Consider the following 14,819-nt stretch of genomic DNA (forward strand, 5'->3'; position numbering starts at 1 on the left):
AAGCCTTAAGATGACTACAGCCTTGGGAGAGCCTGAGCCGGAAACATCCAGTTGAGTGGTTTCTAGACTCCTGATCCATAGGTATTATAAGATAATAGATGTTTGTTACTACCAGTCACTAAGTTTTGAGGTAATTTTTTATCAGCAATAATACAGATACTAATACAGAAGCCCTATATAAACGAAGAAAGAGAGATAATATGGTCATGGATTCGAAGACTCCATATTTTTAAGATGTTACTTCTCCCCAATTTTATCTGTTGATTCAATGCAATCCCATTCAAAATTCCAGCAGATTTTTTCATACATGTGAATGAGCTTATTCTAAAATATAAATGGAAAAGCAAAGGAAGATAGCTAAAACAATTCCAAAAAAAGGAAAAAAGTTGGAGGACTCACACTATATAAAGCTAATCAAGACAGTATGGGATGGGTTAAAGGATAGATGGATATAGATGAATGGAACAGAATCAAGAATCCAGAATAGACCTATATAAATACAGTCAACTGATTTTTTTTTTAAGTTACAAAGGCAATTCAATGGAAAAAGGACGATCTTTCAACATATAGAGCTGCAATAATTAGCTATCCACATAAAAAAAGAAAAAAAGCATCTCAACCCATAACTCAAAATAGATTGTAGACCTAAATGTAAAATGCAGAACTATAAACCTTCAAGAAGATAACAAAGAAAATCTTTGTGATCTTGGGTAAACAAAGAGTTCTTATGTACAATACCAAAAGCACAAGCCACAAAAAGAAAAAATTGATAAACTAGGCTTTGTAAAAAGTTAAAAGTTTCAATCTATGTAAGATACTGTTAAGAGAATTAAAAGACCAAAAGAAAATATATACAAATCACATTTCTCACAGAGGACTTTTTTGTCAGAATATACTTTAAAAACTTTCACTCAACAATAATATGTTAACAACCCAATCAGATCCTATTTTAAAATGGGCAAAAGATGTGCAGAGACACTTCACCAAAGAAGATATATGGATGTCTAATCAGTTTATGGAGAAACGTTCAACTGCATTAGTTGAGATGCAAATATAGTAAAATGAACATTTACTCTAGGAAGATACCACTACATGCCCAGAGCATGGTTATGGTTTTTTAAATTGACCAAAAATTTTTAAAAAATATGAAGTCCTTGCTCTACAGGTACCAAGACTTACTAGAAACTATTGGTCAAAACAGTGAGGTATTAATATAAGGATAAACAAAGAGATAATCAGAACAGAATAGCCCAGAAACAGCCCACACATATACAGGTGCCTGATTACAGAGCAGTGAGGAAAGGACAATCTTTTCAATAAAATGGTGCTAGGTCGATGTGTAATCCACAAGAAGAAAGAAGCTTACATCCACAAGTGCTCTGGTTTTCACAAAGAGGATGGTTCTACTCTCTGGGTTTAAGTGGTACTCCTCTTGCAAGATGAAGCAGAGATCTTTGAGTTTTGGGTTCTCATTGCTGGGATCCATAGAAACGCTTTCCAGTTTCTGCAGCTTTTCTGCAAAAGGGGAACATTCTATAAATGGCTTACAAATTCTAGAATTTAGAACACACTGTGACCATTAGCTAGAGTTCAAGTAGTTAATCTCTCAATCCTTGACCAGAATTTTAAGAGCAATAACCACTGCTTTAATGTAACATTAAATGTAGCAATAAATGCATATTTATTTTTGCCCCAGAGAGCTGGTTGCCCAATGTTTAGCAGCACACAACTGAGCTACACATATGTATACTAAATACTTTCCTATAAGCCAAAATAAGAGAGAGGGAGAAGGACTTACTTTTCATTTAAAATTTTCCTATATTTTTCTAAATATGAGAGCAGTAGGATTATGGGCGATTTTGGTTTTCTTCTGTATAGAAGTACATACAAATTATAGTATGCTGATTACCACTGAACACTTTTTTTAATTTTTAAACCTTTGTAAAATTACTAAAAGTTAAACCAAAAAAAAATGCTACTACCTATTATAATTTCTATGGGATGTATACTTCGCAAATCCTATTTTACTTCTTTTTTTTTCAAACTTTTTTTTAATGTTTATTTATTTTTGAGACAGAGAGAGACAGAGCATGAATGGGGGAGGGTCAGAGAGAGGGAGACACAGAATCTGAAGCAGGCTCCAGGCTCTGAGCTGTCAGCACAGAGCCCGACACGGGGCTCGAACTCACGGACCGTGAGATCATGACCTGAGCCGAAGTCAGACGCTTGACCGACTGAGCCACCCCGGCGCCCCCTATTTTACTTCTTAACAAGAAGAACTGATGTTAAGCAACGGATTTTTTTCCTTAAGTACCACATTTCACTGATGATTCATAGTCCTATCTACATAAGATCTTCTTGATCAACTCCCTGAGCATCACTGCACACTAAATATAATGCAACGTAAGTATGCTGCCACTGGAGTCACCAGGTTCCAACGGCTTCCTCCTCTAGAAACACCACCCACCTTCGAATCTCCGAGTGAGATCTTGCTCAATCTCATCAAATCCTGCCGCTCGGACGTTGGTGAAGAAGTCTTTCAAGTAATCCAGAGCATCTTTCATTCGCGCATGCTCATTGATAATGAGGGCATCATTATATTTCTGTTGAAAATGAAAACTGGGTTTCAGTGTGTCTCCAATGCCTAATGCATTCACTGTACTAAAATTCAATTAGCTGTACTTAGCGTGAGTAGGGGAGGGGCAAAATAAACTTTTCTCAAATCTATTCCAACTTAGTTTTTTAAGATGAATGGCTCCAATGGAACTGCAGTAAAACCTTTGAACCAAATATTGTTTTAAAATCTGAATTAGCTAGAATCATACATTAATTAGGATCATTTTGAATTTAGAATTCCACCTTGGAAGAGAGAGGAAATTACAAGAAAAATCCATGTCAAAGATTAAAGAACAAGAGCAAATCAATTTCCACATCAACCTGCCTCATGATTCAGACATTCGACTTAATCTCTTCATACATCCAAAGCCATCACTGAATTGCAACTGCACCTGTTCAGAATGATGGTGCTGACCACCTACACCAAATATTCAACTAAATTCATTAAATTCCAAAAATGCATACAGACTGAGTGCATTTTTAAATACTTTCAATGGCATGATGAGCAGAGGTGATGGTTGTTTCTCAACTTCTTGGTTAACCAGTAAGCAACCAAAGACTCTGGATTTCTGAGCCTGTGGCTTTGCCAAAGGTAAGAAAACATATGCTCAAGATAAGGTAGCAGGAGTCACCTAATGAACTTTCAAGATGACTGTCACCAATCACATATCTACAACAATGGTCATCATCCCCCAATTTCTTTCAATCATGTCAATCATAGCAATGCTAGAGGCATGGCATAGAATCCCAGCCTTTGTTTCCATCCTGTTTCTACTAGTGTTAAGTTTCAGTAGGCAGAGAAGATGCTAAATGGGGTAACTTTAAAGTTTGCTTCATAGGAACCTTTTGGAAAGTTCCTAAGTGAGCTCTTGAAACAGGGTGAAAAGTTGATGTTCTCTCAGCTACCAGAGCAAAGCTCCCAGTTAGGTGCTAAAACTAAAATACACTTTTGCAAAGAAGCCACATACCCGCAAATGGGAAGTGTACAAAAACAGTGCTTTACAAATCCTGCTCTCTTCATCTTTGTCAGGCAACTGAAACACCGTGCATGCTTTCTGAACAGTAACGATCCATTGTTCATATTTCTGCGTTCCAAATTCCCTATTTTGAATTTGAGATATACCTTCTGGAAGAAGAAAAAGGTTTTCATTATGCCATATGATCAGCCATTTAAAGTTCTAAGCATGCCTCACCCTCTAATTTTCTTTTTTTTATTAAAAATGTATTTTAAGTTTTTTAAAATGTTTATTTATTTTTGAGAGAGAGAGAGCATGAGTAGGGGAGGGGCAGAGAGCGAGGGACACACAGAATCTGAAGCAGGCTCCAGGCTATGAGCTGTCAGCACAGAGCCCTACACAGGGCTTGAACTCACGAACCACGAGATTATGACCTGAGCCAAAGTTGGACACTTAACCAACTGAGCCACCCAGGTGCCCCCCCACCTAATTTTTTTCTTACTCTCTGTAAACAGAATATTCCTCCTGAAATAGTTTTCAGCAGCAGTATATCTGTGTTTGCATATGATTGCTTACTGAATACTCTCTGCACCAAGAAATCAAAGTACTCCTTATTTCATTTTCACAAATCTGTAAGGTAGAGGTTACATTTTACAGGTGAGGAAACCAAAGCTCAGAAAAGCAAAGTAGTTTATCCAAAGTGACATAGCTAGTACATGGGGGAGTGCAGGAATGCAAATCCTGGTGTGTCTGATACCCAAATCTTACCAGCTTTGTGAGCTAACAACCAAAGCAGCCCAGAAGTAAAACAATGGACATGAAGATATCTAACTTTGCTTTTAAAAATGAAGTAGTGAATAAAAATAACAGGTCTCATGAGCTTCATCAGGAGGATATTTAAAAGCAGGAGAGAAAGAACTCAACACAGTCTATTCTGCCTTGCTGTAAACTGAAGCCATCTGATCTCCACAGCATCACTCACAGGGCTGAGCAAAGAGCTTGTCATGGATGCTTCTGTATGTGTGCATCTCCTAAGCTATGCCTCATCTCAGTTGCTTGGTCTAAGCATTGAGCATATGCTGTGGTCCAGGCTCTGTGCAGGGTCCTGGGGGTAAAAGCATGTAGAAGACCGAAGCCTGATCTCAAGCGGCTCAGTCTGTGAGTTATTCTGGGATTGAATCTCCAGGTCTCCCTGTTAAGAGCACAGTATAATAAAACTCACAGGCAAGAGCTATATTTCTGGGTTAAATTGCTCCTCTCACCCTTTCATGTTTAACAGGAGGAACAAAGGAGGCTACTCAGACAAGTAGCACTGACATGCTTCTTTCCCAGCCCCAACTATAAACAAGGTGGCCAGATGAATTAACAAGTATTTCTTGAACACGGGTGGGTGTGAAAATGAGTTAAGCAATGGGGAAATGAACTGCTGATAGGATATGGACTGGAGAAAAGGTGGAGGTAGAGAATCAGAGGTGGGAGGAATAAGAAGGTAGAAATCCATCTCTCTCTGCCCTTCTGCTACTTCCCCAGTTTAATCACATCATAGTGTTCCTGGATAATGTGACAGCCTCTTAACTCGTCTCCCTACTTCTTGCTTTGTTCCCTCTAATCCACTGCCCACTCAGCAGCTAGAGTGGGTTCGCAAAACTGCAGATGAGACACTATGCTACCCCAATGCTTAAAAGGCTTTAGGGGATTTCTCTGGCCAGATCCTACCCGGCTCCCAGGATCCTCTGTGATCTAGTCTCTGACTACTTCTAATTCTTTTTTTTTTTTTTTTTTTTTTAATTTTTAAAAATATTTATTTATTTTTGAGATAGAGTGTGAGCAGGGGAGGGGCAGAGACAGAGGGAGACAGAATCTGAAGCAGGCCCCAGGCTCTGAGCTGTCAGCACAGAACCTGACACGGGACTCGAACTCACAAACTGTGAGACCATGAGCTGAGCTGAGGTCAGACACTTAACCGACTGAGCCACCCAGGCACCCCTGCCTGTTTCTGATTCTTATCTCCAGCAGTTGACAAGACTAATGGAAATCCACATACTTAGTCCACTTTCCTGGCTGTTGCACACACTGTTTCCTCTGCCTGAAACACACCTTACCACCACCACCCACCTACCCCTATCCTGTTGTTTTATTATTACTTATCTAATTTTGGCCTTACACATTACACTGGAAATACCACAAGGGTAGGAGCTGTATCTCAGGGTCCATGCTATATTCCCATCACCTGGCATATGGCCTAGGACCAGGTGAATGATGAGTGAATGAGCATGTTCGAGGAACTGCTAAATCAAAGGATTCAAGTATGGAAGGAGTGTCAGATAAAACTGGAAAGATAAGTAGAACCAGAGTGTGCAGGCAGGGATCAAACTGGCAGGTCAGAGGCTTAGAGGGCTTTGCTTGTAAGGCAGAGAGATTCAAGCAGGATACTGACACGATCAAACTGGTATTTCAGAAAGACCAACCAGGTAATGGCGGGTTGAATGGAGAAATGAGTAGGGGTGGGTAAGCCAGCCAGCCAGCTGTGAGATTAAGTCCTAAAGCAAGCTGTGAAAGAAAAAGAGAAGAGAAAAAAAAGGAAAGTAAGTGTGAAAAAGGTGAACTCACAAATTCAGCATCTCCAGAGCTGCTCCTAGTGGTGGAAGCAGCACTACCCACCGGTGTACCTACAAGTGCACAAGCCAGAAGCCCAGTGGAAGTCACCCCCACTCCCATCCGAAGCCAGCTGGCCATGAAATCTGAATACTTCCTGTTTGCAGGGCTCTGCACAAGCCTCCTCCCTCTACCAACCTGTCTTGACTGCCTCTGTTTGGCCCTCTTTGTTCACTGGTATCCTTATCACCTCATCCATCAGTTTAAAATCTTCAGGTGCTTTGCACTGAAGCAAAGTCAAACTTGCACTGAGAAAGTCAAACTCAGTCCTACCAAGTCTTTCCCTGTCTGGCCCCTGCCTCTTTCTACTCACTCCTTTCTACTACTCATGTATTACGAGCACCATGAGATGCTTGCAGTTCCTGAAACATTCTCTTCCTTCAATGCCTGACACCTTTTCAATCTCACTTGTCTCTTTCTTAACTTGGCCTCAAGCTTCAAGATTGTCTCAGGCATCATCCCATCCCAGAGAGCTTTCCCTGCAGCCCACTCTAAGCCAAAGTTCCCAACGTGCTCCCACGGCACCCAGTGTGTACCTCTGCCCTGCTGTGTGGAAGCCCCCTGCATCTGATTCTCATTATTTGACTGTGAATTCCCCAAGGTTGGGACTATGTCTTTAACCTTGTTATTCCCATTAGCTAGCACAATGAATATCTGGTGAATGAATGAAAGAACAAAAGAGAAGAAGAGAACTTGGGTGACTTCGTGAGAAAGTCTCAGAAGAACAAAGAATCAAAGGTCACCTCCTGTTTCAATCTGATCCATCAGGGAAATGGTGGTTTCATATAAATAGGGAATTTATATTTTCATATAAGTAGGAAGAACAGAAAGCTAATTGCAGAGATTAAGAAAGTCATGAATTGATTGAAATATGGTATTTTTCAGGTATGTAAGTCAACACAGATTTACTTTGGATTAAAAAAAAATGAGACTAAAGAAGGAATTTTAAGGTTCCTCAATAACCTATAATCAAGAAGGCTAACCTCTTGATATAGTCTTGACACTGTCTGAACTGAAGAGAATGCAAAAAGACACTAGGGAATAATACATGGCTATTCCTAAGTGGAGAGAACACAAAATGAGATTTATCTCACCGAGAGTTATGGTACCGATTTCGTCAAAGATACTCTTTGCCAGACTCTCTGTTTCCCTCATCAGCTGAGAGATGATGCATTTAAATCTGTCAGTGGTCCGTGATTCCACTTTCCTGAAAACTAGAGCCATCAGAGTAAAGTGAGTATTTTTCAGGAAGAACACATCATACTTCAAAGTAGGCATCTGCACACCTTTCTCTGCCTCTGTTATTTCTTCTGTAAGACCTAAGGCCCCAAGCTCACAGGCAGGTAGTCTAAATCATATATCAAATCTTCAGAAACCTTGCAATAGCTCCCTAATGCTTAATGCACAGATTCTAACATCTTCATTTTTCATGGTCTGGGTCTAATCTGACTTCTCACTCTGGTTTTCTTATTACTCAACTCTACTTTGACAAGGCTGGTATCAATCTTATCTCTGCAAATACAACACTTTTTCAGTCTCTCTTCTTTGATCTTCTCCTTTCCCACCCAACCCTCAGAAGTGTTCACATTGTTCCTAAAATTCATTATTGCATTGTTTCAGCAGAAACTTATTCCCTGCCTACCATATGCCATGTTCTGGTGATAAACAGTTGAAAGGAACACACTCCGTGGTCCAGAGAGGTCTGTGTTCTTAGGGGAGAAATATGTGTAGCCAAATAACCACAGTAAAGTGCTATAACAATAACTATGTGCAAGGTTATCATGGAGCACAAGAAAAAGAATCTCTAATCCTTCCAAAGGAGGAAATGTTGTCGGGTAAATAGGGGAAGAGGAAAGGAGAAAGCACACGATGCACTTGAGGAGCCCAGAGGAATGTGACAAGGTTGGGCTTATGGGAGGGGGAGGAGATGAAGCACAGAGGGCAGAGGGACTGGATTTTAAAGAAATTTGTACTTGATACTAAAAAGTTTAGATTAGGTGCCTTCCCTAAAATCCTTACAGGCAGCTCCCAGAAGGGAACTTAACTGCCCCTCTCTGGCTATCTCATGTCTGTTTGTTCTGCCTTATACAGTCATACACTATCCCCAAAGCAAAGAGAAAGGTATATATGTCTCCACTTCCTCTCTTCCTTGTTGGGTCAGTATAGCATTGTAATTTAATAAACATTTGCTACTCAAATCTTTTTTAAAAAATCAAATACTGATCTGCTGAGGAAAAATACAATGAATTCAGATTAATTTCCTTTCAACCCAAATCATCACATCCATACTCAAATAATAAATGACCACACAGTCTCCTCCTCAGGCATGCAACACAGGGAAGGGCTGAGCCCAGCTCTTAGCCATTTACATGCTGTGATTTTAATTTTTAAAACAAAATTTTTTTAACGTTTATTCATTTTTTGATAGAGAGAGACAGAGCGTGAATGGGGCAGGGGCAGAGAGGGAGGGAGACACAGAATTAAAAGCAAGCTCCAGGCTCTGAGCTGTTAGCACAGAGCCTGATGCGGGGCTCGAACTCACAGACTGTGAGATCATGACCTAAGCTGAAGTTGGATGCTTAACCAACTGAGCCACCCAGGCGCCCCTACATGCTGTGATTTTTCTCATCACGCCTCATTGTTAGTATCTTTATAAGAACTTTATCAAAAACACAAAACCAAAAAAAAAAAAGAATTTTATCAAACTGAAGAATAAGAATGTTTGTTTTAGGACAGTCCCCTCCTGAGGTTTGTCCACTGCCTGGGGATACAGCTCAGCTAAGGAGACAGCTGTGAAATGTAATTATTTCCCAAGTTTGGGGTGAAATATTTTCCACTAAACGGAAAAGGTAAAAACTCAGTATTCATCCAAATGGCTCTGAACTAAGAAACGCGGAGGGTAACAAAGTCCTAAAGGGCACGCTATGGGATTCCACTTACACTTTTGGGGCTTATAAACAATTTCTTCCAGTTCCTCCAAGTTGTCTTTGACTGTTGCTATCACTGATGTGTCAAGAGAAGCACACAGTCTGCAGATATATTCCACGGCTTCTGCTGTGCTTTTGGCATCCCCAATGCCAACCGAGGCAGTCAGCCCAATGACCTGTGAGGAGCATTGCAAATCATCAGATGCCTGGGAAACTGCATGCCATTTCCACAATCCTGCATACAACTCTTTCCTGTTAAAGTCAGGTTTTATTTTTTGTTTTGTTTTGTTTTTACTAATTTCCCATAAAGAGCAAGAACAGTATTTATTTTTTCTGATATTTTCCATGACATTGCAAATGGAAAGGTCCCCATTAGGCAAAGCACTGAATAAATGCAAAAGTCGGAACTCATCCGATGAACATGAATCAGCAAAGAAACCAAGAGTGGAAACCCTTTCAAGGAAGGACTTCTCTTCTCTACTCTTGTGTCCCCCATAATGTGTAGAACAACATACTGAAAGGAAAGGGACTAAAATCAGACACAATTCCATTCTAAACTCAACCATGTCACACTGGCTGCATGTCCCTGAACAATGCAGGGACACATGTCAGCTGTCTCTAAAAGTTGGGAAACAACAGCTATTTAAAATGGTAGTTGTGTGAATTCAGTAACAAGATTTATAAAAAATTTAGCTTAATGGTCACCTAACAATTTAAGTTCTACTTGAATAGCCACTCAGTAAATACTGAATAACTGACTCATTAGCAAGAAATCTAGTTAACCACCAATTTTTTTCTAGAAGAAGCTTTAAGAAATGTGATTGCTGGGGGCACCTAGATGGCTCAGTCGGTTGGGTATCTGACTGGGGTTCAGGTCATGATCTCACTGCTGTTGAGTTCAAGCCCCGCATCGGGCTCTGTGCTGACAGCTCAGAGCCTGGAGCCTGCTTCAGATTCTATGTCTGTCTGTCTGTCTGTCTGTCTCTCACTCTCTGTCTCTCTCTCCCCCTCTCTCTCGACCCCTCCCCTGGTCTCTCTCTCAAAAGTGAATAAACATTAAACAATAAATTTTAAAAAATGTGATTGCTACTGAATTTTGTCTATGGGTACATGCTGAATTTCTCTTAACCTGTGCTTCCTAAAGAGGTAGTTATTAGGGCTAGAGAACTTTATATGATGTGACACTAGTATACCACGCTATAAATTCATGGTTTCCAACCTTATCTGGATCCTCAGTGTAACCAAGCAATTCCCATTTCAAATCCTTTCCATGCACCCCGAGCTCCCTCCTCCATTCCCATCTTGATTATTCCCAGCAAATAATCTCTCTGCCTCTCCTACATTTAAGAGAAAAGAGAGATTAAATGCCAGGGATTCCCCACCTTTCCTGTCCCCATCTATGAACCACTCTCTGTCTTGACTCCTTTCACACCCTCACCTCTGATGACACCAAAAATGGTGTCCCATCTACCCTCCTGGACTAATGCATATATCTGCCTACTTACCCCATACCCTCTGGTCTCCCCTGACATCCTGTTCTATAAATCATTCCCTCTATCCCCATTCTGCCTCACCTACTGCTATTTACTACTTCACATTCTATACTCAAACAATATTGAAGAGTTTCACAATTCTTGACTCTCGGGCACACCATGCTCTCTCATACCTCTGTGCCTTTGGACACATAGCAGACTTTCCTGAAGACCATCAAGCTATCTAATTTGTACCTTCTTGTTAGCTTTTGCCTAACTTCTTTTGGGTGTTGCCTTACTTTCACAGCACATGAGTTTTCACTCCTGTTCTGACTACAGCTTGTACCCATCTCCATAGTGTGCCATCGCCATACATTATGACATAATTTTTACATGTTTGGCTCCCCATGAAATTAAACTGTTTGAGAGCAAGGACTATGTCTTTTTATATTTGTATCCCCAGTGCCTAGCACAATGGATAACACAGGGCGGGGGGGGGGGGGGGGGGGGGGCTGAGGCATGTCTGTTAAGTGAATAAATGAACCAATCAAACAATCAAAATTAATCAATGGGCTATACAATCTGGACTTAGCACCTGAAAAGAACATCCTTAATTTGGTCATAAGAGTAAGTAAATAGGATTTAGCAAGGTTATAGCTCTTCTGAGGAATCCATCTGAATCTGGAGATACCTGAGGCAGTGGGTCTGAAGATCCTCCAAGTTTCTGATCTAGATAATTAAACATGATCATATTATAAGGATGGTGTTTACCAGTATTGTGACATTCATCAAATATCATCAAAGTAAAGACAGAGAGTGATGGAATAGTCCCATTTTTAAGACTATTCACAAGAATCTGTGGAGTTAAAATGATGATGTCATTGTTCTCAACAATCTGTTTCACTGAGACATTCTCAGACGTTGCTCCAGAAACACCTGCAACTTTGTACCTGGGAAATGACAGAAATTCCCTATTACCAACCACAATGTGAATGAGGAACCACAAAGATATAAAACACTAGAGCAGAGCATCAACTGATTAAGCTCTCCTAATTCCAAAAGGAATCTGGAGACAAGTGCTTAGCACAGAGCCTTACACATAGTAAATGATCAACAAATGCAAGCTAGTTATAATTGTTGCTAGCATGTATTAATTCTTTCAAGTCATTAAGAAAGAAAATACTACTTAAAGAGTAATGTTAAATAAGCTATGAAATCATTAAAAAATTAAATGTGCCATTTAAATGTAAAATTTATCTCAGGTCATTTACTCACTCTGTAAGAGCTAGCCAAAGGAGTTTAGGATTTCACAGGTTAAGAGTTTAGGATTTCAAGTTTAACAAAATGGACTTGAATCCATGAAAAATGAATTGTATATAGATTATATAAAGGCTCAATCTACTATCAATTTTTGAATCATGGCTTTCCAAAAACTAAACAAAGCTAAAAACACACCAGTTACATGAAACTAGAGGAGAAAAACAAGACCAACTGTTATACCTACCCAAGTCTTTCAAAATAGTTTGAGAACACAGATTTCTGCTGTTCATACACTGGGAGTTGAACAGCAAAAAAGACAACCTTCCCCTTTTGTCCTTGCGGAAATTTTTTCAGATGATGCTCACATATAAGAAGTGAAACAAAGGTTTTTCCACAACCTTTTAACATAAAAAGAAAAAGAAAATGTGTAACTAATAGTATACTAAAATATTTCTGTAGAAAGGTAATTACTGTTGGCTCCCCTCAAACCACTGCACTGATTGGTAAACTGAGAATGTGGATGGGTTAACTGCAGCAGAATTTACACCAGGACATGAAAATATCAAGTTACTTCCTAGGTAACATGCAAATAAATAGTCAAGGCATAAAGCAAGCTAAAAAGGGGGGCATTTTTTTTTTCTTCTTCAAGTTCCTTAAAATACCTGGAGACTCCATTACTGGGACAGTCTTCTCAAAAGACATATGGAGCAAGGAAAATATTGACACTTGCCCATTTTGTCCCAGTATTCAATAAATGAAAAAAAAAAGGAAGCAAACACAGAAACAAACCACGTAAGCAGTGGCAATCAACTTACCAGTAGGAGCACATATTATTGTGTTTTTTCCTTCCTTAGCAGGCAAAGCAAGCTCTAGTTGGTAATTTCTTGGCTTCACTGGGGTGTAAATATGAGAGACTTCTGTAACACAAAAGGAACAAAATTTCCAAATAGTTACTGCTCTGAGGAATCAAAGAAATAGCTATCTATCATCAAATAGACAGGAATTATGACTTTGCAAGAAGGGCCTCATTTGAGAAAATTTAGAATCCTTGCCTCTTGCTAACCATTCTAGCTTCTCCATTGATGTGAAGTACAGAATCCTCTATCAATGACAAAGTGCCAATGGCGAGAGTTTTGTTTTGTTTTTTTCTTTAAAGCCACAAAGATTTCTTTCTTAAACAATCTCAAAATCTAGTAAGGAGAAAACTAAAGCAAGAATGGCCTAATTCAGAGCAAGCAGATGGCCACTGGTTAAAGGAAATGCTATATGGAACAAAACAACAAATCCCTCCAAGGTCTCTGAAAAGCAACAAACTGTAAACATTGAATTCCCAAAGCAATTTCATACTGATGAGCAATCATGCTTTATTATTCTGCAGGCTTTCACATAGTATCTTCTCTCAACAGAACAAGAAGTTCCAAGGAATAACCAGAGGCTTTTTCTCACTAACAGATAAGCATATAGAATGTTACTGCCAGAAAAGATCTTAGAAATTATCTATTGACTCCAACCTATTTTAAAGAAAATGAAGATTTCTAAAAGGCTAAGGACCTTTACATACCAGAAAAATTTAAAGCAACTTACATTTGTTGATTTTATTCAGAAATGACAAAAAAAAACTGGTATCACTTGGTTGCAAAAGTAATTTGTAAATTTTCTTCTTACAGTAGCGTTAGCCCCAAATCACACTTTTCTTCTAACACTAGTCAATATTAATCAGAATTTCTTCCCTGGGGTGCCTGGGTGGTTCAGTCGGTTAAGCGTCCAACTTCACTTCAGGTCATGATCTCCCAGTTTGTGAGTTCGAGCCCCACATCAGGCTCACTGCTGTCAGTGCAGAGCTGGCTTCGGATCCTCTGTCCCCCTCTCTCTGCCCCTCCCCATCTTGCACTCTCCCAAAAATGAAAATTAAAAAAAAAAAAAAAAAAAAAAAAAAGACTATGGCTTTTGGCACTGGAAGACATGTCCCTACACCAAATACCTAAAGAACACCATTATGGAAAAGAACAATGCTGGGTACCTGAAGATGGACATGAATTCTGACTAAGATTCTGGCATTCAGATTCTTCCTTGTAGAAAATCTGTATGTCAGAAGTTTCCATTTCATCATCCTCAAGAACTTTCACGTCAATATTCTTTGCACCTGTATGAGACCAAAAAACACCTCAGAATCTTCATCTGATCTGATTATTGTCTTGACAGCACAAGTCCTACAAAGAGGTCATAATAGTAAAATTTTCAACTTCTGTTAAGATTTTGCACAACCACTTGCTTCACCTTCTAAAACAATTAAAAGAATCTTTTAGAGTTTGATGTCTCAATTTGGAGTCTGAACTCCAAAGTCATTTAGGACTTTATTATTCAAAGTGTAGAACATGGGCCAGCAACTTCCAGAGCTTGTTGGGAATGCAGGCTCTCGAGTCCCTACTAAATCAGAATGTGCACTTTAACAAAATCCCCGGAAGATTCTCATGCACACTAGAGAAGCAACATTTAGCAAGTATTTATGTCTTCCATTCTTGACCTAACCCAAGAAATCAGATGTGTATTTATATAGACATTTTCCAGAACAACTTGTGATTTACAGAAACCTAGGAAAAGCGAAGACCAGACACTCAGATGGTTTAGAAAACTCAGACTTTGAAACAATGCTCTGAGAAGATGTTAGCTTCAGGAAACCAAATGATGGTTTCATCACAACACAGATATTTCATCACAACACACTCTTTTCTTCAGTCCTGTTCTGGCTTAGTTCCTAATGGCTCCCAGGCAAGACAACCAGGCTATGTGTATTATGATTCTTACTCTGAAAAGGGGGCAAGTCTTGGCGTTCAAACCTTTCATTCTTATAATTTTAAAGCTATTTCTCTGATAATTTAAACCCAGAGAGTGAGTTCAGACTCTGCCTTCCCCAAATCCTTTGGACCAGATGG

At 39.5% G+C, this 14,819-nt stretch overlaps 1 protein-coding gene across 4 annotated transcripts in view; it reads right to left on the reverse strand.

Annotated features, from left to right (window-relative positions):
* Window positions 1-14,819, reverse strand: part of RIGI (RNA sensor RIG-I) — a 40,763-nt gene that overhangs the window by 11,082 nt on the left and 14,862 nt on the right. For 2 of the 4 annotated variants that reach the window (XM_019424183.2, XM_019424181.2), the window contains 9 exons: window positions 13,907-14,029; window positions 12,702-12,803; window positions 12,131-12,284; window positions 11,318-11,576; window positions 9,168-9,330; window positions 7,322-7,441; window positions 3,585-3,742; window positions 2,468-2,603; window positions 1,367-1,515 (listed from right to left, as the gene is read on the reverse strand). In XM_019424183.2, coding sequence (XP_019279728.1) covers window positions 1,367-1,515; window positions 2,468-2,603; window positions 3,585-3,742; window positions 7,322-7,441; window positions 9,168-9,330; window positions 11,318-11,576; window positions 12,131-12,284; window positions 12,702-12,803; window positions 13,907-14,029 — 1,364 coding nt within the window. The remainder of the gene's footprint in view (window positions 1-1,366; window positions 1,516-2,467; window positions 2,604-3,584; window positions 3,743-7,321; window positions 7,442-9,167; window positions 9,331-11,317; window positions 11,577-12,130; window positions 12,285-12,701; window positions 12,804-13,906; window positions 14,030-14,819) is intronic. The other 2 variants (XM_053908037.1, XM_019424182.2) reach the window with 2 other exon arrangements.

Source organism: Panthera pardus, unplaced genomic scaffold (genome assembly GCF_024362965.1).
Source record: "Panthera pardus isolate Hobbes unplaced genomic scaffold, ASM2436296v1 HiC_scaffold_20, whole genome shotgun sequence".
Lineage (NCBI taxonomy): Eukaryota > Metazoa > Chordata > Mammalia > Carnivora > Felidae > Panthera > Panthera pardus.